The 26,008-nt window shown below is 43.3% G+C and overlaps 3 protein-coding genes and 1 long non-coding RNA gene across 9 annotated transcripts in view; 2 read left to right on the top strand and 2 right to left on the bottom strand.

The window, feature by feature from the left end:
- Positions 1-26,008, top strand: part of LOC140612563 (large ribosomal subunit protein bL21m-like) — a 75,223-nt gene that overhangs the window by 14,587 nt on the left and 34,628 nt on the right. The gene's annotated exons all lie outside the window — the stretch shown is intronic.
- The window catches only part of LOC140612561 (DNA-binding protein SMUBP-2-like), an 82,251-nt gene that overhangs the window by 35,028 nt on the left and 21,215 nt on the right, over positions 1-26,008 (bottom strand). The window lies entirely within an intron of this gene.
- LOC140612566 (uncharacterized) overlaps positions 113-26,008 on the top strand; it is a 41,266-nt gene continuing 15,370 nt past the window's right edge. The window contains exon 1 of the long non-coding RNA XR_012013726.1: positions 113-25,298. This is a non-coding gene — a long non-coding RNA (uncharacterized lncRNA). The remainder of the gene's footprint in view (positions 25,299-26,008) is intronic.
- On the bottom strand, positions 244-26,008 carry LOC140612557 (uncharacterized). Of its 3 annotated transcripts, XM_072790227.1 has the most exons (6): positions 24,793-26,008; positions 20,670-20,712; positions 19,968-20,022; positions 19,660-19,755; positions 1,803-18,907; positions 244-1,613 (listed from the first exon to the last, which is right to left on the bottom strand). In XM_072790227.1, the coding sequence occupies exons 1-6, from the start codon at positions 24,934-24,936 to the stop codon at positions 1,372-1,374; spliced, it is 17,685 nt and encodes a 5,894-aa protein (XP_072646328.1). In that variant the 5' UTR covers positions 24,937-26,008; the 3' UTR covers positions 244-1,371. The 3 variants fall into 3 exon arrangements, with proteins under 3 accessions (XP_072646328.1, XP_072646329.1, XP_072646327.1); XM_072790228.1 differs by having other exon boundaries at positions 244-18,907; positions 20,634-20,712; positions 24,793-26,007; XM_072790226.1 differs by having other exon boundaries at positions 244-18,907; positions 24,793-26,007.

Raw genomic sequence — 26,008 nt, 5'->3', positions numbered from 1 at the left:
TCTCAGGTATTTATCAAGAGAAAAAGAAAAAAAAGGCCAGCCCGGGTGGCTCAGCAGTTTAGCGCCGCCTTCAGCCCAGGGCGTGATCTGGAGACCGGGATCAAGACCCACATCGGGCTCCCTGCCTGGAGCCTGCTTCTCCCTCTGCTTGTGTCTCTGCCTCTCTCTCTGCATCTCTCTGTGTCTCTCGTGATAAATAAATAAAATCTTAAACAAAAAAATTCCCACAAAGAAGTGCACATGGATGTTCGGAACAGCTTTATTTTAATACTCCCAGAAGGCAAAGAACCCAAATGTCTCAAGGAAGATGGCTAAACAAATTATGGTATTTGTATAATGAAATTCTATTCAGCAATAAAAATTAGTTCTCATTCAAAACCACTATTTTGAATGAAAAAAATCATGCAAAAATAGGACATACTACCTGATTTCATTATATAAAATCCTAGAACATGCAAACCACTGTATGGTGACAGAAAGAAAGGGCAGTGCTGTCTGGGAACAGGAGTAGGGAAAAGAATGGATGACAAAGGAACCCAAAAATTCTTGGGGGAGGGATAGTGACTGTAGTGACACTGTTATGGTTATTTACACATGTCAAAGCTAATCAGTATGGTTTCACTCATACATGGAATATAAGAAATAGTGAAAAGGATTATAAGGGAAAGGGGAGGGGAATTGAGTGAGAAAAATTAGGAAGACAAACCATGAGACTCCTAACTGGGAAATAAACCAAGGATTTGGGAAGGGGAGGTTGGTGGGAGCGGGATAGGGTAACTGGGGGACGGGCAATGAGGAGGGCACTTGATAGGATGAGCACTGGATGTTATAATCTATATTGAAAATTTGATTTAAATTTTAAAAATGTAAAAAAAAAGAGCTGATCATACTGTATGCTTTAAGTATGTATACTGTAAAGATGCATTCTATTGTACTTCAATGGTACCTCAGTAAAAGTATAAAAAATTTTAACAGGAATTAGCAGTACTCTAGGACCAAAACCCACCATCCAAAACAATGGGAGAAATCTCTACTTGGAAGACTTGCTAGTATCAGGAGGCCAATAAGAGTCAAGTCCCCTCTGACTCCTCTTAGTAAACTGTCACCATAGGAATTTCATCACTGTCAGTGTAAGACTCAAATATACCCATATCCCTTCTCATGAATAAGCATAAGCACATTAAAAACAATAATAACAACAACCAAAAAAAAACAATACTTCATATGATCAGCATGATTAACATCTTGGGAATTAATCAACATGGTTAAGAAACCACTCCCCCTAGGTCTCTTTTATTTTTCAAAGATTTCAACAATAACGATTGTTTTACAATACTTGTCAAATGAGGGTACTTGATTGCTTACAAAATCTCAGATTAATCCTAAACTTCGATGGCTCCTCTCAGAGGGACTGCGACATCTCCTCTCAGAGGGACTGCGACATCTCCTCTCAGAAGGGCTCCGATGGCTCTTTACAGAGAGACTGCGATAGCTCCTCTCAGAGGGACTGTGATGGCTCTTCTGAGAAGGACTGCGATGGCTCCACTGAGAGGGACGGTGATGGCTCTTCTGAGAAGGACTGCGATGGCTCCTCTCAGAGGGACTGTGATGGCCTTTCTGATAAGGACTGCGATGGCTCCACTGAGAGGGACGGTGATGGCTCTTCTGAGATGGACTGTGAGGGCTCCTCTCAGAAGGACTGTGATGTCTTTTTTCAGAGAAACTGTGATGGCTCCTCTCGGAGGGACTGTGATGACTCTTTTGAGGACTCCGAAGGCTCCTCTTAGAGGGACTGTGATGACTCTTTTGAGGACTTCGAAGGCTCCTCTCAGAGGGACTGTGATGACTCTTTTGAGGACTTCGATGGCTCCTCTCAGGGGGACTGTGATGACTCTTTTGAGAAGGACCGTGATGCCTCCTCTCAGAGGCACTGTGATGGCCCTTTTGAGAAGGACCACGATGGCTCCTCTCAGAGGCACCGTGATAGCTCCTTCCAGAGAGACTACGAGGGCTCCTATCAGAGGGACTGTGATGGCTTTTTTCAGAAAGACTGTGATGGCTCCTCTCAGAGGGACTGTGATGACTCTTTTGAGGACTTCGAAGGCTCCTCTCAGAGGGACTGTGATGACTCTTTTGAGAAGGACCGTGATGCCTCCTCTCAGAGGCACTGTGATGGCTCTTTTGAGAAGGACCACGATGGCTCCTCTCAGAGGCACCGTGATAGCTCCTTCCAGAGAGACTACGAGGGCTCCTATCAGAGGGACTGTGATGGCTTTTTTCAGAAAGACTGTGATGGCTCCTCTCACAGGGACTGTGATGACTCTTTTGAGGAAGACTGCGATGACTCCTCTCAGAGGCACTTTGATGGCTCCTCTCAGAGAGACTGTGATGGCTTTTTTCAGACAGACTGTGATGGCTCCTCTCAGAGGGAATGTGATGGCTCTTCTGAGAAGTACTTCGATGGCTCCTCTCAGAGGGACTGCGACATCTCCTCTCAGAGGGACTGCGATGGCTCCTTACAGAGGTATTATATGGGGTTCTCTCCCTTAAGAAGCTGTGGTTTTGCTTCTTGGGTGCGAGTTTCTCTTTAAGGTGGCTGTGTGAGGTTCTGTGAGGTGAACCATGTAGATTTCTCCCTCCGACTTGAACTCCGGTTCCTGTTTTGGAGTTCTTGGACTCCTGGCTAGAGATTTCACTTCTGTAGAGCTTTTTCTTACCTTTGCTGCTAGAGTCATTTTGAACAATACCCATAGGCTGTCCAAGTGAACTGGTTTTGAAAGCGGCACTTCCTTGGGAAACTATGGGCTTAGGCAGTTGGGTACGTCTGAGTTGGAAAGAGCTATCTCTTTCTGGTGGTTGAGCTGATCTGAATTGCTCTCTTTCTTCCCATAACATGTTCTGCTTAGTGGTTATGTCTACTGGCTTTACCTTAACAACTGACATCCTGTCTCTTTTGATATCTCTTGATAGGTAATCATTTCTGGCTCTTTGTTTTAGATGCTGGTTTTTGCTTGACCACGAATGGTCTGGCCGTGGCCTGTCCACGGGCTTCTGCCCGGCAGAAGTCATAATTCTGTGTGCTGTCTGCAATGCTTGCTTTAGGCCTTGAAAAAGCAGTTGAATGAATTTGGGTTGGGAGGATTTCTTAGATTGTCTTCTTAAAGACGCAGAGGTAGTTTGAGATGTTCCAGTCCTCTTGCTTCTTACCTGGGCTGGTAATTCCCTAGAAGGACTCTGTATTATGCTTCTACCGTTTGTGTAGAGTTTTGTGTTTTGTGTTCTGCTTCCCTTGGTGATTCTTTTCATTGGGTATGGGTATTTTGGATTATGGGTCTTTTTGGTTTTCCTTTTAGCCCATTTTACATTCTGATTGCTTTCAGAGACACTCTCTGGTAGAGAGTGAACCTGACTAAATTCATAGAGCCCCGGCTTTCTAATTTCTGTCTTTCCTACTAGGTCAGGGCCTCTATACTGCCTTCGCCTGATGTGGACTCGTACAGGAGAAGGAGACTGGGAAGATCCAGACTGGAAATATATCGTAGAAGTAGGACTCTTGGAAGCTCGAGTATAGACTTTCGCTGTCCTTAGCGATGGTGATATAGGACTTCGTGGTGTGATGGGTCTGTCTCTTCTGTGGTACTTTGGGACTTGGGGTCTTTTCCCAGTTTGCAACCTAAAGCCAAGTTGCAACCTAATCTCTCCGTGGCCCTCAGGAGTGCGTACAAGGTGGAGCTGTGGATAGATAAGAAGGTAAGGTCCGAAAGTGCCCTGTAATTTATGACAGCAATTAAATCCTGCACATCGGCCACACTGTAAGCAGATAGGGTATTTTAAAACCAGACCTGAAGTTAGAGGTGGAGGTACATTTGGGGGTATTTGACTCCTTAACAGTTTTGCTGCTATTTTTAGCTGCAGATCTTGTAGCAACTGGAACTGTTCTGAGAAGTCAGTCTTGGCCTGGTGGGGAAGATAACTTGGCTTGAGACTGTGTTGGGACTCAAAACTCAAAGAGTTCTCACTCTCTTCCACTGGAACAGAATCTTTCCTGGTGAAAACTATATTGAAGGAAGACTCTAGCTGTACTGGGGCAGGAGGCTGGCCCTCTGATGTGCTGAATGGTATGTGCTGAAAGATGTCCTGGGATATATCAGTGAGCTTTGAACTTCTCTTTAATCTCACTCTAGTCCCAGAATATTGCTGTATTATGGAGGACATGGAGCTACGTGTCCATATTCTTAAGGCTGTTCTTTGCTCGTGACCACGACATGAAGTGTGCCTCTGAATGTAGTTTCTGGCCACTGAAGGCTGAGGAATAACACCTCGACCTTTCTCTAGCAGACTCTGGGAAGGCTTCATCAGTTCAGCTGGAACCCCAAATAAATTCTGGATAGATTGACGGATATCTCTAGTGGCTCTTTCCATTAAAGATGTTGGAGAACAAAGCTTCCTTTCCATCGTGGTTCCCAAGACATCCCCCAACATTAGCATATTGGAGAGATATTTTCGAGGTAGTCGCTGTCTCCAGGAGTGACTCTCCCAGACGTTCTGTTGTCTGCCCAGGACAGAGCTGGTAAGGCCTCTTTGAATTCTTGAGCCTGAGTGGAATGTCCTAGGTGGTGATCTCCAGCTTTGTGGTGGATGTTGGGATAGGCCCTGGAGTGAGTTCCCTAGCTCTTCCACCTGCTTCTTGTCAGTCGTCTTAGATAGGACACCCACTCCTGAGATCTCAAAATGTGGAGTTTCTACAATGTTAGCTATCTTATCAGAGAGTTGATTGTGAAGGGAAAAGGGAAGAGTTGAAGATTGTATCATAGTAGGGTCTATAAAGGACTCTTCAGGCTGAAAAATATCTGTCCCAATGTTTCTTATATCCAAGGCCCTTGATACTTCTGGCACCTCAAAATCACAAAGGCTTCCGAATTCTGTTTCACCAGAACTTGTGATGAGGGAGTTGGAAGAGTTATGGAGAAATCTAGAGAGATAGTTCTCTATTTGTAACTCCTCTCTTGATGTAAAATCCTCACATTCCCTATTCTGATATACCTGTCGTAGATTCAAATCCTCAGATTCCATCATTTGAGGAGGCCTTATTTTTATCCCTATTGCTTTCACAGCCTGAAGCCCTTGTTCATGAGTGAACACTGCAGGCTCCTCAAAGGGACATGCTGGCTGTGAGAGTAATTCTGCAGATTTCACATGGGTATTTGGCCTTGGAGTTAATTCCACGGGTTCTACCATTTCTTGAAGATTGAAACAATCTATTACTTCTATCGCTGATCCTAATGCTACTCCTATTGGTTCTACAACCTGAGCAATTGGCCCTGGTGCTAACTCCTCAGATTTTACAATTTGAAGTGGTGGCCATGGGATTAACACAGTCTTTACAATCTGAAAGCCTGTCAACTTCATTATGTCCAAAATTTGGTGTGTTGGCTCTGTGGTTAATTCTTTAGATTTTACACTTTGCAACCACAGCTCTGAGGTAAACTCAGAGGGTCTCACATCTTGCAGTTTTGGGGTCAGCTGAACATAGTCTATCATTTGAAAGGCTGGCCCTGGGGTTAATGCTACAGACTTCACAACCTGAAGTGGTGGCCCAGGAGTCACTTTCACATACTCAGTAACTTTTTGGGGGGCTCCCGGGGTTATTCCTATTGAGAGCGCAGCTTGAAGCTGTGTCTTTGTGGATCCTGGGACTTGATCTAGTGGCTTTGGACTAATCCTCATAACTTCTGTAATTTGAGCCCGTACTCCTGGAGCTCTCTGTGAATATTTTATACTTTGATTCTGTGACTGTGGTAGCCCCACTGATCCATTCCCTGGCTGCCATGTGTCAGATGTGAGCTCTACAGACTCTGTGTGTCCTACAGCTTGACCTGTTTGCTTTTGGAGCAACTCTAAAGATTGTCTCCTTTGAAGCCATTGCCTAGAGGTTAAACCCACAGATTCAGGAACTTGATATCCTAGCCCTGATGTCATTTCTGGAGATTCTGGAACATGATGCAATGGCTTTGTAATCAGTGCGTCAGATTCTCCTCTTTGCAGTCTTTTCTCAGAGATCACCTCCACAAATTCTAGTGCTTGAGGATAGGGCCTAGGACATCTCTCTGAATATCCAGTGGTTTCGCTTACTGGCTTTGGGGTCACTCCGAGGAATTCCTTCCCTTTTTGCCTTGCCTTGGAGGTCAATCCCACAGTTTCTGTAGTGTGATGCCTGGGCTCTAGTGTAATCTCTTCAAATCCTACAGCTTGCTGCAGTGGCCTTGTATGTAACTCTCTCAAATCTCTAAGTTGAGGCCGTGACTCAGAGAGCAACTCTAGAGTTTCTGGGATTTGGTAGCTTTTCTTTAGGGTTAATTTCGAGGATTTAGAACCTTGATTCCTTAGCACTGGGGTCCGATCAACAGATTCTGGTACTTGAAGATCTAGCCTTAGAGGCACTCTTGAAGAATCCATGGCTTTACTTGTTGGCTTTGGGGTCAACTCCACAGATTTTTCTGTGGTTTCGTTGCCTTGATGTGCCAACCTTTCTGTGATGTGATAAACTGGTATTGAAATCAAATTCATAGATTTAGGGACTTGATGCTTTGGTGTCGGGATCATCTCTGCACATTCTACAAACTGATGCCCTGGCCTAGGGATTATCTCAGAGTCTGTGATTTGATAGCTTCTTTTCCGATTTAGCATCTCAGCTTTTGTTCCTTGAAGCAGTGCCCCCGGTGCTAACTCTACAGATTTTGTATCTTGCTGTAGAGAGGCTGAGGACAATTTCACATGTTTTATACTTTGCAACTTTGGATCTGGAGTAAACTCCAAAGATTTCTCATCTCGTTGCTGTGATTCCGGAGACCAATCTGAAAATTTAACGCTAGTCAACAATGGTCCTGGTGCAAACTTTTTAGTTGCCTCTGGTGCCAACACCACCGATTTCATACCTTGCCATCCTGAAGTCAGCTCTCGACAATTCGTACCTTGCTGTTGGAACCCTGGTGTCAATTCTACCGAGTTCATATCTTGAAAACATGGCTCTGGTGCAAAGGCCTCAGAGTTAGCATGTGGTGACTTGAGGCATGTTGACAACCCTAAAGAATTAGCACTTTGACAATGTGGCAATAGGTTTGATTTCAAAGATTTCACATCTTGAGAACGTGGCTCTGATTCAAACACCACAGATTTCTGCCGGAGGCAAGAATTCAAATCCTTAGAATTCACATTTTGAGGTTGCGGTCCTGGTTTCAACTCCAGAGATTTCACATCTTGAAAACACAGCTTTGGTGCAAACACCACAGATCTCACACTATGTTGTCTAAGGTGTGAGGGCAACTCCTCAGAATTCATACCTTGAGGATGTGGCCCTGGATTTAACTCCACATATTTCATTTTTTTAAAACATGGCTCTAGTGCAAACGTCTCACATTTCAAGTCTTGCAGCTCGGAGCCTGAAATCAGTTTCACAGAATTTGCACCACAAAGCAGTGGCTCTTTGTTCATCTCCACCGACTTTACATCGTTAAGCAGTGGCTCTGGTAAAAATAACACAGATTTCATACCATTTAACGGAGAGCCTAAAGTGAACACCGACTGTACAACTTGTGGCTGTGACCCACAGTGATTCTCCAAAAACTGGATTTCTGGAAACTTTGTCCCTGGAATTAACTCAGAAGATTTTACACCTTGCCAATATGCTCCAGCGTTGAACAGAATAGATTTTGTACCTTGATATTCTGATGTAGGGTTAGTTTCAGAGGGCTTTGTGCCGTGCATCTGTGGCCCTGGATTAAACTTTATGGAATTTATGCATTGAAGTTCTAACCCTGGTTTCAAATCAGAAGAATTCATGCTTTGCAGCTGTGGGCCCCAGTTGAACTCCCGTGATGTTATACCTTGAAACTGTGTCCCTGGAGTCAATTCACATTTCACATTTTGTAAATGTTGCATAGGGTTGAACATAACAGATTTTACACCTAGAACTTCCGTTCCCAGATTCAAATCAAAAGGTCCCATACCTTGACATTTAATCCCTGAAGTCAACTCAAAAGATTGTATACCTTGCAAAGGCGGCCCAAGTATGCACCCCGTAGAATTTACACATGGTAATTTTGACTCTGGATTCAACTCAGAAGAATTTACACACTTCACCTGTGGCCCAGGGTTGCATTCCATAGGTGCTACACCTAGAAACTTTGACCCTGGAATCAATTCAGATTTCAAACATTGCAAATGTGATTCCAAGTTGAACACCACAGATGTCTCACTTTGCTTCTTAGTCCCTGGATTCACCTCAGATCCCATACCTTGTTGACATTTTGTCCCTGAAGTCAACCCAAAAGACTGTACGCCTTCCAAAAGTGGCCCACGTTTGCACCCCATAGAATTTACACATTGTAATTTTGGCTCTGCATTCAACTCAGAAGAATTTACACACTTCATCTGTGGCCCAGGGTTGCATTCCATAGGTGCAACACCTAGAAACTTCGACCCTGGAATCCATTCAGATTTCATATCTTGCAAATGCCGGTCAGGGTTGAACACCATAGGTGTCTCACTTGCAATCTCTGTCCCTGAACTCACTTCAGAAGACTTCATACCTTGAAGTTTTGAAACTAAAGTTAATTCAGAAGGGTTTATACCTTGCAAAGGTGGCTCAGGGTTGCATCCAAAAGAATTTACGCACTGCAGTTTTGGGTTTGAAATAAATGCAGAAGAATTCACACCTTGCACATGTGGCCCAAGGCAGAACACCTGAGATTTTATACCTTGAAGCCCCGGCTGAGGATTCAACTCAGATTTTACACCTTTCAATTGTGGCCCAGTGCTGAATGCCACAAGATTTGTACACTGAAGCTGTGGCCCTGGATTCAATTCAGAGGATTTCCCACCTTGTAATTTAGGCTCATGCTTGAATTCCAGAAATTGCTCATATGGAAGCTTCACGTCTGTGCACAACTCAGATTTTATCTCTTGTAGCTGTGGCCCAGGATTGAGCTCAAAAGACTGCATACCTTGAAGCATACCTGTTCCCTTGCATAACTCGGGAGATTTCACATCTTGCAACTGCTGCTCGGGATTGAATTCCATAGCTTTCACATCGTGAAGCTTTGTCTCTTTGCATAATTCTGAAGATTTTATATGTTGCAGATGTGGTCCAGGATTGTATACCATAAATTTCATACTTTGAAGCTCTGGCCATGGTTTCAACTTACAAGATTTCTCTTCTTGCCACTGTTTCCCAGCTTTGAACTCAGAAGATATCACACTGCAAGTCTTTGATTTCAAGGCTAACTCAGAGGGGTTTGCAACCTGAAATTCTGGGTCATGTTTGACTTCTGTCGTTTTCATTATTCGAAGGTTTATGAACTCAGGAGATTTTGCACCTTGCAACTTTGCCCCGGGGTTGAATTTCATAGATTTCACACCTTGAAGGTGTGCCCCTGGTGTCAACATATGCAGTTTCCTGTTTTGTAACTGTGGGGCTGACCCAAACCCCAAAGATTTCACATCTTTGACCTTTGCACCTAGAGTCCATTCAAGAGATTTCATATCTTGCTTCATGGGTCTGGCAAGGAACTCCACAGATTCTCCACTTTGAAGCTTTGTTTCTGGTGCCAACTCAGAAGAGGTTACACCTTGTAACTGTGGAACAGGTTTTAACTCAACAGATTTCAAATCTCGAAGGCTGCACTCAGGTATCCAATCAGATTTCTCACCTTGTCTCTGTGGTCCAGGGTTGAACTCCACCAGTTTCATACCTTGAAACTTCCTCTTCTGGGTTAAATTAGATTTCCCACCTTGTAGCTTTGGACCATGGTTGAACTCAGAGGATTTCACTTCTTGAAGCTTTGACCCTGGGATCACTTTAGAAGACTTCATACCTTGAAAGTGTGATCTAGAACTGAACCCCGTAGATTTTGTATCTTGAAGCTTTATACCCATGATCAACTCAGAGCATTTCACATCTTGTAACTGTGGGCCTGATTTCACAGCTGGAAACTTCCTCCCCAGGGTCAAATCAGAAGATTTCTCACCTTGTAACTTTGGATTAGGTTTCAGTTCTACAGATTTCATACCTTGAAGCTTTTCCCTTGGGATCACTTGAGAAGACTTCACATCCTGCAAGTGTGGTCCAGACTTGAAATTCGTAGATTTAATGTCTTGAAGCTTTATACCCATGATCAACCTAGAAGGTTTCATATCTTGTAACTGTGGGGCTGACTTGAAATCCACTGATTGCACCTTTTGAAGCTTTGTCCCTGATATCAGTTCGGAAGATTTCATACCCCTCAACTGTGGCCCAGGTTTGAACTTCACAGATTCCACATCTTGACACTCTGTTTCTGAGATTAACTTAGAACATTTCTCTCCTTGAAACTGTGGCTCAGGGCTGGACGCCAGTTTCATATTTGGAAGCTCTGATCCAAGGTTCAGGTCCGAGGATTTCACAACTTGCGTCTGGGGACTGGGGTCGCTTTCTTTATGTTTTACACTTTGAAGCTTTGACTGTGAGGTCCCCTCAGCAGCATTCACACCTTGTAACGATGACCCAAACAAATCTGTAAATTTGGCACCTTGAATCTTTGTCCCTGCAGTCGGTTTAGAAAAGGTTATGCCTTCCATCTGGGAACTTGGATTTAACTCAATAAATGTCATATCTTGGGACTTTATCTCAGGTGATAACTTAGAAGATTTTAGATCTTGCCACTGTGACCCAGAGTTGAAATTCTCAGATTTCACACCTTGAAGCTTTGTCCGAAGAGTCAACTCAGAAGACTTCATCCTTTTCAAGTGTCGTGGGGAGTTCAGCTCTATAGTTGTACCACTTTGTAATTGTGACACTTGGCTTAATACCCCAGATTTTGTGTCAGGAAGCTGTGGCCCTTGCGCAAGCACTAGAGACCTCCCACCTTGAAGCTGTGCTCTTGGGGATGACTGTAAGGATTTCACTTCTTGAAGCTTTGGTCCTGCAGTCAATTTAGTAGATTTCCTATCATGCAAGCAAAGCCTAGATTTGAATGTCATAGATTTTATATCACAAAACTTTGACTTTGAAGTCAGGTCACATGATTTCACACTTCTAACCTGTAGACAAGGTTTCAAATCGAAACCTTGAGGCTGATGTTCCTGGAGTGATGACGAAGATTGTATATCTTGGAGCTTTGGCCTTGGAGTCAACGCAGATGACCTTCTATCTCTTAACTGTTTCAAAGCTTTCAACTCTGCAGACTTGACACCTTGAGATTGTAACCCAAGATTTAACTCTACAGATTTCACAGCTTGGAAATCAGGTCCTGGTATCCACTGAATACGTCTCACAGTTTCAAGCTGTGGCTCTCTTTTGAACCCAATAGTTTTTACATCTTGAAGCTGTGGCTCCGAGGTGGATGCCAAAGCCTTCCCTTTTTGCAGCTGTGGTCCTGGTAATACCTCAGGGGTTTTCACATTCTGCAGCTGTGGCCCAAAGTTGAACTCTGTATATGTTGCACTTTGAGGTTTTGGCCCTGGAGTCAATTCAGATGACTTCACATCTCTTAACTGTATCGAGGATTTCAACCCTGCAGATTTAACACCTGGAGAATGTGACCCGAGATTTAACTCTACAGATTTCACGGCTTGGAAATCAGGTCCTGGTATCCACTGAATACGTCTCACAGTTTCAAGCTGTGGCTCTTTTTTGAACTCAGTAGTTTTTACATCTTGAAGCTGTGGCTCCGAGGTGGATGCCAAAGCCTTCCCTTTTTGCAGCTGTGGTCCTGGTAGCACCTCAGGGGTTTTCACATTCTGCAGCTGTGGCCCAAGGTTGAACTCTGTATATGTTGCACTTTGAGGTTTTGGCCCTAGAGTCAATTCAGATGACTTTACATCTCTTAACTGTGTCGAAGATTTCAACCCTGCAGATTTAACACCTGGAGAATGTGACCGAAGATTTAAGTCTACAGATTTCACGGCTTGGAACTTAGGTCCCGGTATCCACTGAATACATCTCATACTTTCAAGCAGCGGCTCTTGTTGTAACTCAAGAGTTTTTACACAAAGCTGTGGCTCTGAAGCTGACTCTGAGGGTTTTACTTGGTGCAACTGGGGCCCTGGGGTCAACTTAGGAGATTTTAGGCTTTGCAACTGTGGTTCAAGGTTGAATTCCTTAGGTTTTAAACCTTGAATATTTGATTCAGGAGTCCAATCAAGTGATTTTATATCTTCAAATCCTAACTCAAAATTGAGGTCTTCTAATTTTCTGCCTTTAAATTTTAGTTCTGGAATTAACTCCAAAGACATCCCATCTTCTGCCTTAAGCCTTCTCTTCAGTTGCTCTGAATTCTTCCATTGCTGCTTTGATGAGATTACAGATATCTTGCCATCCTGTTCTGGCCCAGAAGTGAGATTCATGAGTGCCATCCCTTGAAACTGTTGGCTTGGGGCTAAGTCTACAGAGTTTACTCCTTGAAACTTTGCTCTTCTGGTCACATTCCCAGATTTTACTTCCTGCTTCTTTACCCGTGGGGTCAATTTCACAGATTTCACATGTTGCAGCTCTGAATCTGGAGTTTCCTCTACAGATTTTAAGCTTTGATGCTTTCCACATGGGGTACTGTCGACAACCTTCCTATCTTGCGTTTGTGGCTCTAAAGTCAATTCCTCAGGTTTCACATCTTGCGGTTCAGACTTTTGGAGCAATGGTCCTGGTGCAAAAGGCACAGGTTTCTCACCTTGCATCTTTAGCCCAAATTTCAGTTCCACGGTTTTCACATCTTGCGGTTGTGTTCTCGGGACCATCTCCACTCCTTTGAATTCTTGAATTCTTGCATGCAGAGCCAAGTCAGGTGTTGCAACTTGAAGCTTAGTATCTTTGGTGTCTTTCACAGATTTGACATGTTCTATCCCTTGCACTGTGGTTGTCTCCATAGATTTCTCACCTTCCAGCTGTGGACTGGGGGTTAACAACATAGATTTCATACCTTTTAGACACTGTCCTGTAGCTGTGGCCACAGATTTCACATCTTTCAGCTCTGAGATCAACAACTCAGATTTTAAACCTTGACGTTTTGAGCCTGGTGTCAGCTCCATTGGTTTCACACCTCCCACGTGTGGCCCTTGGATCATTTCAGAAGATTTTATAGCTTGTAAATGTGGTCTTCTAGTCGACTCAGAATAGTTTACTCTTGGCAACTGTGACTCAGGAGTCAACTCCATAGATTTTGCATCTGGTTTCTGTGGTTGTGAGACGAATTTATAAGGACCGTTACCTTCCAAGTTAGACATTTGGCCCACCACGAAATGTTTTATGCCTTGAAACAATGTCTCTGGTACTAATACCTCAGGCTTGACCACTTGCTTTTGAGGTCCTGGGGACAACCCCATAGATCTTATTCCTTTCATCTTTGGCTTTGGGGTCAACTCAAAAAATTTCACATGCTGTAGCTGTGGCCCTGAGTTTAACTCTGAAGATTTCACACTGGAAGGTTGACTTCTTGATGTCAGATCACAAAATTTGATATCTTGTAGCCATGGCCCTGAGCTAAGCCCCACCTGTTTTCGATCTTGAAGCCCCGAAGACGTCTTTGCTAATTTAGAATATTGAAGCCCTAATTCTGGGGTCATCTCCACAGAATTCACACCTTCAAACACTGATCCTGGGGTTTGCTCCCCAAATTTGACACCTTGAAGCTTTGGCCCATATGTCAATTCAGAAAATTTCACCTCTTGCTGCCTTGGTCCTAGATTCCGTTCCTGAGACTTCACACCTTGATACTGTAGTTCTTTGGTCAATTTCCTAGATTCCATGCTGTGAAACTGTAATCCTTCAATAGACAGAAGAGATTTCATATTCTCATTCAAGAGCCCTTGGTTTGATTGCAAAGATGATTCTGTTTCAAATCCTACGGACTGTATATCTTGAAGCTGTGTTCCTGGTACACACTGCACACATTTGAAACCTTGATGCTTTGGTTCTGAGGTCAAATCTGAAAATCTGACATCTTGCAAGCGTGGTCTTGAGTTTTGTTTTACAAATTTCATACTCTGAGTTTGTGATTCTGGAGTCAATTGTACAGACATAACGCTTTGATGGTTTGGCCCTGGGGTTAAATCTAAGGATTTCATCTCTTGCATTGGTGAACCTGGGGTCAGTTCATCAGATTTCACACTGTGATGTGGGGATCCTGAGATTAAATCTACAGGTTTTTCTCCTTGAAGAAGTGGCCCTGGGGATAACTTTGAAAATCTGACACTTTGTAAATGCGGCCCTGGGGTCAATTTCACACCTTGAAGCTGTGCCCCCTTAGTCAAGTCTTCTGATAGTATACTTTGTAGTACTGGTTCTTGTACCAGCTTCTCAGATCCTACCACTCCAGTAGTAGCTAGCTGTTGAATTACATTAACATATTCCACATCTTGTAATTGTGGCTCTGGCTTCAGCTGCATAGACTTTACTCCCTGGAGCTGTGGCTCTGCGGTCAACTCCAGAACATGTTGTTTTGCTCCTGTGATAAATTGTTTAGATCCTTCCATTAATGGGGATGTTCCAGGGGTTGACATCACAGATTTCAAATTTTGCAGTAGTGGCTCTGATTTCTCATATTGCATGCCTGGTCCTAAAGTCAATTCCGGAGATCCTTGTACTAAATATGGTGGTACTGGCATTGTCTCCTGGATATTTTCAACTGGAAGCAATGCCAACCCAAAATTTTCTGTATTCTCATGTTCTGACCTTACGGGCATCTCCGAAGGCTCGGTAACTTGACAATGTGGCTTTAGAGTCATTCCTGTAGATTCCATAACTTGACCTGTTGGTTTTTGTGTTAATGCCATTTGGAGCAAAGCCTCAGAAGTCAGCCGCGCAGTTTCTGTGCCTTGATGGCCTGGTCCCAAGGTCATCTCTGAAAACTTTTGAAAATGTGGCCTTGGCATCATCCCAGCAGTTTCCGTGACTTGCTGTGGGATTAACTTCACAGATTCCTCCTCTTGTGGCCAGATCTCAGAAGCTAAAGCTGCAGAGGCTGTGTCCTGATGCCTTGATCTAGAAGTTGAACCCAGAGATTTCATTGCTTCTAAGTGTGGTTCCATGGTAACTTTCCTTGATTCAACATGTAAGTGTGTTTCAGGAATTAACCTCCCAGATGCTTCCAGTGGTACAGTTAAATCCACAAATTTATTATCATGCATTAGTGGCCCTAGAGTCAACATCTCAGGTTTTGTATGTTGGGGCCGTGGTCCTGGGGTCAATGGCACAGATTTCACACTTTGAAATTGTGGTTCTGAGGCCAACTCCTTATAGTTCATAAATTCGGAATATGGTCCTAGATTCAGATGAACAGACTTCATACCTTGAGACTCTGGGTTCATCACTTCTGGGGTCAGATCTTGAATCTCTGATCCTGGTACCAACTCTGGAGATTCTTGTATTGTGCGTTGAGACATCCGAGTCTCCAAGGCTTTTACGCCTTGGAGCATTGTCTCAAGAGCACCTTGGAATGGCATTGAGTTCATCTGCATAGATTCTAAAGTCTGGCTCAATGGCCTTGGAGTACTTCCTAAAGATGATTGTTTCAACTCCATAGATTCTTTCCTCTGGTGACAAGTGTCAGAGGTCAACTCTGCTTCTGCTCCTTGGTATCCTGGCTCTGTGATCATTCCTGAAGATTCTAAAGCTTGATGCCATGGAGTCAATCCTTCGGGATCTATGGCTTCATGATTTGGCTTGAGGTTGAGCTCTGCAGATTTCACTGCTCGAATGCGTGCCCCTGAAATCGGCTCCTCGTATTTCATACCTTCCACCTGTGTTTTAGGAATCAACCTTCTGCATTCTACCATTCGAGGAATTTTCACATCTTTAAGTAAGAGTGCTGGAGCTATCTCCTCTGGTCTTTCATCAGGTAACCGTGGCTCTGGGGCCAACTCCATGGATTTCATGTCTTCCTGTAGTGGTCTTAGGATCAGTTGATCCACAGCTTTTATATCTGGAAACTCTGGTGGCACGGCCAAATGAACATATTCCAGACCTTGCAACTGTGGACTGGAGGTCAACTCCATTGATTTCCTATTCTGTAACTGTGGTGCTGGGGCTAACTCAGCAGATTTTCCACTTTGCTCTTGTGTTCCTAGAGTTAAACGAATAGATTGCAGACCTTGAAGCTGAGACGTTGGGGCTAACTGCACAGAATTCCCACTTTCCAGCAGTGGAATGGGTGCCAACCCATCAGATTTTACAACCTGCAGTTGAAGTTCTGGGGCCGATTCTATGGAGTTCACAGTTGGGATCAACTGTCCATATTTTGCCATTTGTGGGATTGAACCTGAGGTTCCGTCTATAGGTTTTACATTTTGTAATCCTGGGGATAACTTCATGGAATCCACAACCTTAAGCTGTGGCATTGGCTTCACCCCCAAATAGTCTACATCTGGCAGTAGTGATGTAGTGGTCAATACTGCAGAATCTGTGACTTGATTCAGTGGCTCTTGATTCATTCCCTCAGATGCTGTACTTTGACCCAGTGACCTCGGGACTGTACCTAAGGATTCCATTATTTGATGAGGTGACTGTGTCAACTCAGTTAGATTTGTGACTGTGGGGTCAGAGGCCAACCCTCTAGTCTCTATAGTTTGGTGGCTTTGCCTTGGACTCCTCTCTGAAGGTTCTAAGATTTGATCCCACGGAGTCATCCTTGAAGACTCTATGACTTGATGAGATAGGCCTGGGGTTAATGCCATAGTTTCTGTGCGTTGATGATATGGTTGTGGAGTCATCCCCACAGAGTCCAGCACCTGAATCCATGACCCAGGGGTCAACTCCAGAGGTTCTTTGACTTGAGATACTGGCCTTGAGGTCAAATCCGGAGTTTCCACAATTTGTGATTGTGATGCTATGATCATTCCCATGGGTGACCCCAGGGCTACTGGAGTTACCTTTAGAGAATGTATGGATTGATGTGATGGCATTGGAATCACCCCTACTGATTCTGTGACTTTAGGTGGTGGCTTTGGAGGTAAACCCACAGTTTCTACAACTCCAGGTGAACCAATAGTAGTAGGAGAGCCGGAAGTCAAACCATCTGGTTGAGTCACTCCTGGGGTCAAATTTGCAATTTTAGACTGTGAATCTCCATATTCTATAACATGTGACTGTGCTGATGGAATTATCCCCATGAAATCCACAGCTTGTAATAGTGCCACTGGAGTTACTTTTGTGTAATCTGTAACTTGATGCAATGGAGTGGAGATCATTTCCAGGGATCTTGTGTTTTGACACACTGGTCCTGGAGGAATGTTCAATGGTTCTATGGCTTGATTTTGTGGCCTTGAGGTTATGTCCACGGATTCAGCAACTTTAAACTGTGGCCCTACAGTCATTTCCACAGTTTGCACAACTTCATGTCCTACCTGTGGACCTATCTCTCCTGGTGGCATGACTTCATGATCCAACGATGTGTTTATATCTCCAGACTCCATGGCTGGATACTGTGTTCTTGGGGTTATTCCCTCTGATTCTAGGATATGTGAATGTGATTTTTTAATCATCCCGATAGAATCCATGACTTGAAGCAATGCTACAGGAGTTACCTTCACATTATCTGTGACGTGATTCGGTGATCTGGAGGTCATCTTTGATTTCATAACTTGATGCTGAGGACTTGATGTTACCTCCACTGATTCAGTGATTTGATATGATGGTTTTGTGCTTACACTCACTCTTTTCATCGTTTCCACTGGTTTCCCAACTTCATCTGGTGGCTGTGGGAACAAACCCACAGATTCTGTCACTTCTGAATGTGATTCTGGGATGATCCCCATTGAATCCATGACTTGAAGTAATGCCAATGGAGTTACCTTTATGCTATCTGTAACTTGATATGATAGCCTTGGGGCCAACTCCACTTTAGTCACTTGGGTCTCATGCTGCTGCATCCTTTTTTCCGGAAAACCTATGACCCTCTGCTCTATACTAAGCTCTAGGATGTGTTTTGGCTTCTTCTGCAGGAAATTGGTTTCCCCTTGAACTATGTCCACTCCTAAACTTTTGGGAGGTGGAGTGCCCAGTGATGTAACTAAGGGCCTGGATTCAACGATTTGGGGGCCATCCCCCAGTTGTGACAGCTTACCTGGGATAAGTGACTGTGAAATTTTTGTTTCTGTTCTATTCAATCCAGATTCCACTCCAATATTCACATGGAGCTGGAATGATGGACAGTTTGGGGATTTATTGTTGATACTTTGTTCAGTGCTTTGATGGGTAGGCATAGATACCTGCATTTGAGGTTTCTCTGGTTCAGGGACTACTCCTCCTCGTGCCTCAGTTAAATAATGCAGCATTTCCCATGATTCCTTCACAGGCAGAGGAACTGTTTGTTCCTTCAAAGTACAAACCTTCCAAGCCATATGTCCTTCTAACTTCCACCTAGCCAAAGGAGAGAGCTGGAGTGGAGCCCGCCCTGAGAATCGTGGTCTTGCCTTGCAGATAGAACTTGACCCATGATCCAATGTCAAATGACTCTTGCTCCCTCTCCCATTCTTTGTTTGTTCTTGTTGACAGAGACCTGGGGATTCAAAAACAGAGCTTTGAGACCTTAATGGTGAAAGAGCTGCCAAATCCTCCAAAAGATTTGATTTCTCAAGCTGTGAGAGTTGAAAAGGGGGCAGGGATGTGCCTTGGTTCCTGAGCACAGAAGACTGGTTTTTGGGTAAAATGGGTAAACTAAGGCTCTGGAGTTGACAGGTTGTTCCTTCAGAAATGACAGAAAGGTGTGACAGGCTGGAGCTGTTGCATAATGATCCAGAGGAGATGCTGTGATCAGTAGAATGTTTTGCCTTCTTACAGCCACAACAGGGTAGAACAGGCTCCTGAGACACAAACACAGAGGAGGTGGAGGAAGAAATCATATCCGAAGATTCTTGCAAACACGAGTGCATAAGACTTGATCTAAGAAATAAAGAAAAATTCCATTTGCTTTGAAGCAGGAGAAGGTAGGAAAAGTAGGAAAAGGGAAAGATAGTGGCCATTTCAAATGTAAAATATTTTGACCTGAGGGAGTACAACAACAAAAGAGGTTGCTTTCCCCAACTTCAATTACTTTTTTTTTTTTTTAATTTTTATTTATTTATGATAGTCACACAGAGAGAGGGAGAGAGGCAGAGACACAGGCAGAGGGAGAAGCAGGCTCCATGCACCGGGAGCCCGACGTGGGATTCGATCCTGGGTCTCCAGGATCGCGCCCCGGGCCAAAGGCAGGCGCCAAATCGCTGCGCCACCCAGGGATCCCTCCAACTTCAATTACTTATAGAAAGAATTCCTCTACCAGGAGGAAAGGGAGGCCATTGTCTCCACTGCAATCAGAAATGATTCATAAACCAGTTGTTCTTAAACCTTTGAACTCAGAATTTATCCCCACTATCAAAACTAACCAACCAACCAACTAACAATCTCTCTTTTCCCTCTCTCTTTCCCTCCCCTCCTTCCCTCTCTATAACCCTCCCTTCAGTCCCTTCCTTCCTCTCTCTTAAAAGTTCTACCAGCTTGGGGGTACCTGGCTGCCTCAGTCAGTATAGCATGGAATTTTTGATCTCGGGACTGTGAGTTTGAGCCCCACATTGGGGGTAGAGTTTACCTAAAAAAAAAAAATACCAAAAACTTCCATCACTTTCAACCCCCACCCAGAAACTACCTTCCCTGACCTTGTGCATTCCAGATGTTTGAAGATCTGTTGAAGACTTCTGTTCATTGACCAGAGTATATATTCCTGGGCCCATCCCACAGGGAGTCTTGAAAAGCTGGATACAACAGAGTGTGTCAGTGTAATTGAAGTGATATTAAAAGTACTAATAAGGAAACCAATAAGAAGAGTGGCTTAAGTTAGAAAGGAAACTACTATCAGTCAGAAAATTAAAACAGTACTAGGTATCTTTCTCCTAATTTTACAGGGTTTATCAGTAGGGTAGGCTGAAGAAAGAATGAATAAATAGTGACGATCAATTTTACTCACTTTGTCAGGTTAGCTTCAGAGCAACCCATTCTGAGATTTTCTTCCCACTGGGAAGCTGGGAGCAGAGGTAAAGAATCTGTTAGAATCATAATTATTGATACCACCTAGTTCAAGCCACTTGTTTTACAAAGAAGAGATCGAAGGTGAAATCATGTCCAGGATCATAAAGTTAAGTAGTGATAGAGCTCAGATGTAATGTAGGTCTAAGTTTTTATATTTTAAAATATACTGTGCCACCTTTACCATGTAGTGGATGTAAGTCATTGGAAACAGCTGGAACAATCATGGTAGTAGGGAGTTGGAGTAAGGGAAATAAATCTGTAATACATATTTTTTCCTTCAAAGGAGTCTATTCAGCGTCTATGGCAGGGGAAAAATGTATCGAAACTTCCCCCACTAAAGATCTCATCAAATTTCTTTCCTGATACTTTGAGTTTTGCATAAAAGGAAATTAGGAAAGAAAGCATGAGGAACAGAAGCATAGAAAGAACTATAAATCAGTTTACATCTCTTTGGAAGTTACCAGAAAGAATTCAGCATCTTTGCAGATGTTAGGAAGAATAGGCACATTTCTTTCACTTATACAATCTTTTTCAACCTCCCTCCCTCTCCCTGTTATTAAAGTCTACAGTCTAAAAGCAGACCCACTGTTGATTTGTCATTAGCCTTGAGCTAAAGAATAAAGTATAAGATCTCTCTGACCTGTGAATTTCTGGATCTTTTTCAATTTATGCTGCCTTGAAGTCTAGAGGGGCACAAAAAGGAAAAAAATAAAACCAGAAAATGTTCTAGGTTAGAGAATTTATCAACAGCACATTTCGTCTTACAGATACAATTATTGATCCAGTTGGTAACCATAACCACAGCAACAATTACCACCCCATTCACTTATTCATAAATCATCTAATGAGCGCTTACTAACTTCTAGGCATTACGTTAGGTGCCAGGACTACAAAAGTTAATGAGATCCCTGTATTCTGGGAACTCCCATTACTGGGGAAAACAGAGGTCTAAACGCCTAAGTTACAATATCATGTGGTAACAGCAATATAAAGGTTAGGGAATAAAGAGGACAGTGGTTAACTGCCTGGGAAAAAAGGAAAAAATTACTCAAGAAATTGCCAATTGAACTGGAGTTTAAATTATCACCAGAAGATTTTTAGGTAAAGAGAGAGCATTCCAGCCAATGGGAACATCACCAAGAAGATTATAAAGTCATGATTTGTTGGGTGTACTTTTGCTAAGTAGTGAGAGATGAAACTAAAATATAGGTGGAAGCCAAGTTGTTCCAGGTCATTTTTTTTTATTTATTTATTTATTTATTTATTTATTTATTTATTTATTTATTTATTTGACAGAGAAGAGATCACAAGCAGGGGGAGTGGCAAACAGAGGGATAGGGAGAAGCAGGTTCCCACTTGAGTGGAGAACCTATTCCATCCTAGAATCCTAAGATTATGACCTGAGCCAAAGGCAGACACTTAATCAACTGAGCCACCCAGGCACACCCCAGATCATTTTAAAGACAGAAGTGATATGTGTTGCCACTTCAAATAAAATAATTTTTATTTCTTCCTTTTGATTCAGGACATCAGTCTCTGAGAGTATATTAAAACAGTCTATACAATTTCATTCATGGTATTAGCAAATGTTTTAGCTAAGCGATCCGATGTTGGACAGAAGTGTTGAAAGTAAGATCTCCCAAGAACACTAAGGTGGTTTAACCTAAGAAAGTAAACCAATGTGATATACCACATTAATAACACAAAGAGAGCAGCACCTGGGTGGCTCAGTGGTTGAGTGTCTGCCTTTGGCTCAGGTTGTAGTCCCAGGGTCCTGGAATCGAGTCCCCCATCAGGCTCCCCATGAGGAGGCTGCTTCTCCCTCTACCTATGTCTCTGCCTCTCTGTGTGTGTCTCGAATGAATGAATGAATGAATGAATAAAACCTTTAAGAAATAACATGAAGAGGAAAAACCTGAACAATTATGTCAACTGATGGAGAAAAGGCATTGGCAAAATCCAACACTCACTCATGATTTATAAAAAATAGAAACACTCAACAAACTAGGGTTCGAAGGGATGTCCTCAATATAGTAAATAGTATTTATGAAAAACCCTCTGCTAATATCATTCTTCGCAGTGAAAGACTGAAAGCTTTGCCTTTAAGGGGGGGAACAGACAAGGATACTCACTTTCACTACTTTTCTTTAATATTGGACTAGAAACTTCAACCAGAGCAATTAGGTAAGAAAAATAAAAGCCATCTCAATTGGAAAGGAAAAAGTTAAACTATCTCCATGTCTATTCACAGATGACATAATCTTGTTGTCAGAAAATCCTAAGAATACACACACAAAATCCCAATTAGAGCTAATAAACGAATTTAGAGAAGTTGCAAAATACAGTAAATCAGTTGCATTTTTAAAAAGATTTTATTGGTTTATTTGTGAGAGACCCAGAAAGAGAGAGAAAGAGAGACAGGGGCAGAGACATAGGCAGAGGGAGAAGCAGACCCCCACAAGGAGACTGAGGTGGGACTTTACCCTGGACCCCGGATCACCCCCTGAGCTGAAGGCAGACGCTCAACCGCTGAGTCACAAAGGCGTCCCTGACATGTTGTTTTTAACTTGCTTTAACTTCAGAGAACAAACTGATAGTTACCAGAGGGGAGGTGGGTGGGGGATGGGTAAAAACAGGGGATTAAGAGTACACTTATCTTGACAAGCACCGAGTAATGTACAGAATTGCTGAATTACTATATTGTAAACCTGAAACTTATATAACACTGTATGTTAACCATACTGGAATTAAAATTTTTAAGTAATAAAATAAAATTTTCTGTTCTGAAGAAAGAAAGTGGTCTGTAGCCTAACAGCAGTAACAGAACCTGGGAACTTGTTAGAAAGGCAGACTCTCCAGCAGCCCCGGGGGTGCTCAGGGGTCTAGTGCCGCCTTCAGCCCAGGGCGTGATCCTAGAGTCCGGGTATCCAGTGCAGGGATGGAGTGCTGGGATCAAGTCCCACATTGGACTCCCTGCATGGAGCCTGCTTCTCCCTCTGCCTGTGTCTCTGCCTATTCTGTCTGTCTGTCTGTCTGTCTGTCTCTCATGAATAAATAAATAAAACCTTCAATAAAAATAAAAGAATCACAGGGTTAACCAACTGAGCCACCCAGGCACCCTCTGCCATTTTCCTTTTTTTTATATAAATTTATTTTTTATTGGTGTTCAATTTGCCAACATATAGAATAACACCCAGTGCTCATCCCATCAAGTGCCCCCCTCAGTGCCCGTCACCCCCACCCCCCGCCCACCTCCCCTTCCACCACCCCTAGTTCGTTCCCAAGAGTTAGGAGTCTCTCATGTTCTGTCTCCTTTTCAGATATTTCCCACTCGTTTTTTCTCCTTTCCCCTTTATTCCCTTTCACTATTTTTTATAGTCCCCAAATGAATGAGACCATATAATGTTTGTCCTTCTCCGATTGACTCATTTCACTCAGCATAATACTCTCCAGTTCCATCCACGTCGAAGCAAATGGTGGGTGTCTGTCGTTTCTAATGGCTGAGGAATATTCCATTGTATACATAAACCACATCTTCTTTATCCATTCATCTTTCGATGGACATCGAGGCTCCTTCCACAGTTTGGCTATTGTGGACATTGCTGCTAGAAACATCGGGGTGGGGGATCCCTGGGTGGCTCAGCGGTTTAGCGCCTGCCTTCCGCCCGGGGCGTGATCCTGGAAACCCGGGATTGGGTCGCATGTCGGGCTCCCTGCATGAAGCCTGATTCTCCCTCTGCCTGTGTCTCTGCCTCTTTCTCTCTGTGTGTCTCTCATGAATAAATAAATAAAATCTTAAAAAAAAATCGGGGTGCAGGTGTCCCGGCGTTTCATTGCATCTGTATCTTTGGGGAAAATCCCCAGCAGTGCAATTGCTGGGTCGTAGGGCAGATCTATTTTTAACTCTTTGAGGAACCTCCACACAGTTTTCCAGAGTGGCTGTAGCAGTTCACCTTCCCACCAACAGTGCAGGAGGGTTCCCCTCTCTCCACATCCTCTCCAACATTTGTGGTTTCCTGCCTTGTTAATTTTCCCCATTCTCACCCCTCTGCCATCTTTCAATTGCATATGGGAATAATATTTATGAGAAGCATTCAGCCTGGCATTCAAAGCCCTCTACAATGTCATCTCTACCAATTTTCTAAAATTTTCTCTCATTGGGCTCCCTATTCTACGCTCCATCCTCATAGGTGTCCTCTCTACAAACACATCCAACACTCTTCAACTTCCCATGCTTTTTCTCAATCCATTCCCTACATCAGGAAAGTCTTCACTACTCTCTTCCATCCACACTATCCACCTTCAAAGCCCTACCCTTCCTCTGAAGCATAATTCAAACCCGAGCTTTCCAGAGGCATTTTATAGATCTCCCTGCTTCAAAACACTCCACCTCCAACGTCTGCAGCAATATTTATACTTCTGTTAACTCATCACGTTCTCTTTCCTTGGATTATATATACAGACCCATTTGATCATCTCCCCCAGTTCACTTTGAGCTCCTAAAAGGTGGGAGATGGTGTTTTATTTTTCTTCAATGTCTAGTATGCTACCACATATAATAGGTGCTCGAGGTTTGTTGAAACAAACTGAAAGGAACAGGATCAAGCATGACTTGTACTTATCGAAAAGACATGCATAGGAACGATCTCAACTCCCCTCTTTCCCCAGCCAGTTCCTCTCATGGCCCAAGATGTGGGAGTTGCCATGGCTTCGGGGGCAGAGACAGGGAGCAGTGAATTTCAAGGGAGGGTTGCATTACATACCTTGGAGTCTGTCTTGGTTGCCACCTGCTTCCTGCTCTGTTTCCCAGAAAAGAGTATCCAAAGTCCCCATGCAAGGAAACCAAATAATAGTAGAAGGCTGACATACGGTGGAGGCGGCATGGCCAGCCCCCAAATCAGTGCCATTATTCAACCCAATGCTCCTCTCAACCCAATGCTCCTCTCAGCTCCTCTCCCTCAAGGCTGTGTGTGACCCCATATGACGTCACAATGGAAATTTCAAGGTAAACCTGACAGGGCCCAGCCAATGTCCGAGCTGCTGGCCTCTCTCCTCTGAGCCATACCCATCTGCTGCCCTTTTCTGCACCTGCTCACGGGTTCTGTCCTGACAATCAATGCTCAAGGAAGCCTCCTTTACAATTCTACTAGGATTTGGCTGGACAACTTGTCATAAAGTAGAGAATATGGAGTCAAATTTCAAAGGCTCCAAGTCACCTCTCTTGCACTAAAGCATCTTCTCTGGAACCAGTCATTCCATAGAGGTTCAGGTATGGTGTCATATGTTCCCAAATCACAAATTAGAATACAGAGTCAAATACATTTAAGAAAGCTTGGATATCTTAAGTAAACACTCTCAGAAAAATGTGATACATATAATTTCCTACTCCAAGGCTTAACCCATTTCTTAGTTGCTATAGCACTGAAACAGAGAAGAGATGTCACGTAGGGAAATTAAATAATCTCAGAGGATCACTCTACTCCAGAATCCAGGGTCTCATTTTCTAGAACATTTATTATATCATTACACCCAGAGCTACCTGGATTTTCTATGCTAATTCACTGTAAACAAAATTTACAAGGAATCGACCTATGCTATAATAAAGATAAATAAAACTGGCCAGGGTATTTTTTCTTATGCCAATGTTAATCTGGAAAATCAATTCAATTAAATAACTGTTGAATAGCAGGCACTGTTTTTGAAAAAGACAATTATGGTTCTCACTTTATACAATTTTCAGTCTATTGGTGCAGCCAAAGTAATATTCTCAGAAAGCCCATCAACAAGGAAATGGCTAAATAACATATGGTATGTCCAAATTATGAAATACTTTGCAGTCACTATAAAGATAATTATAAAGAGCCATACTTGTCAGGCTGAGCACACATTATGTGGCAATACTACTATATGCCAGCCTGGAGAGCTGAGGTTAGGGCCGGAGGTACAGTTTTGGTTCTTAGAATACATTTGCACGGTTTG

The sequence above is a fragment of the Canis lupus genome, chromosome 21 (genome assembly GCF_048164855.1).
Source record: "Canis lupus baileyi chromosome 21, mCanLup2.hap1, whole genome shotgun sequence".
In the NCBI taxonomy this organism is placed as follows: Eukaryota; Metazoa; Chordata; class Mammalia; order Carnivora; family Canidae; genus Canis; species Canis lupus.
The sequence above is the reverse complement of the archived record's forward strand: the minus strand, read 5'-3'. Positions and strand labels throughout refer to the sequence as shown.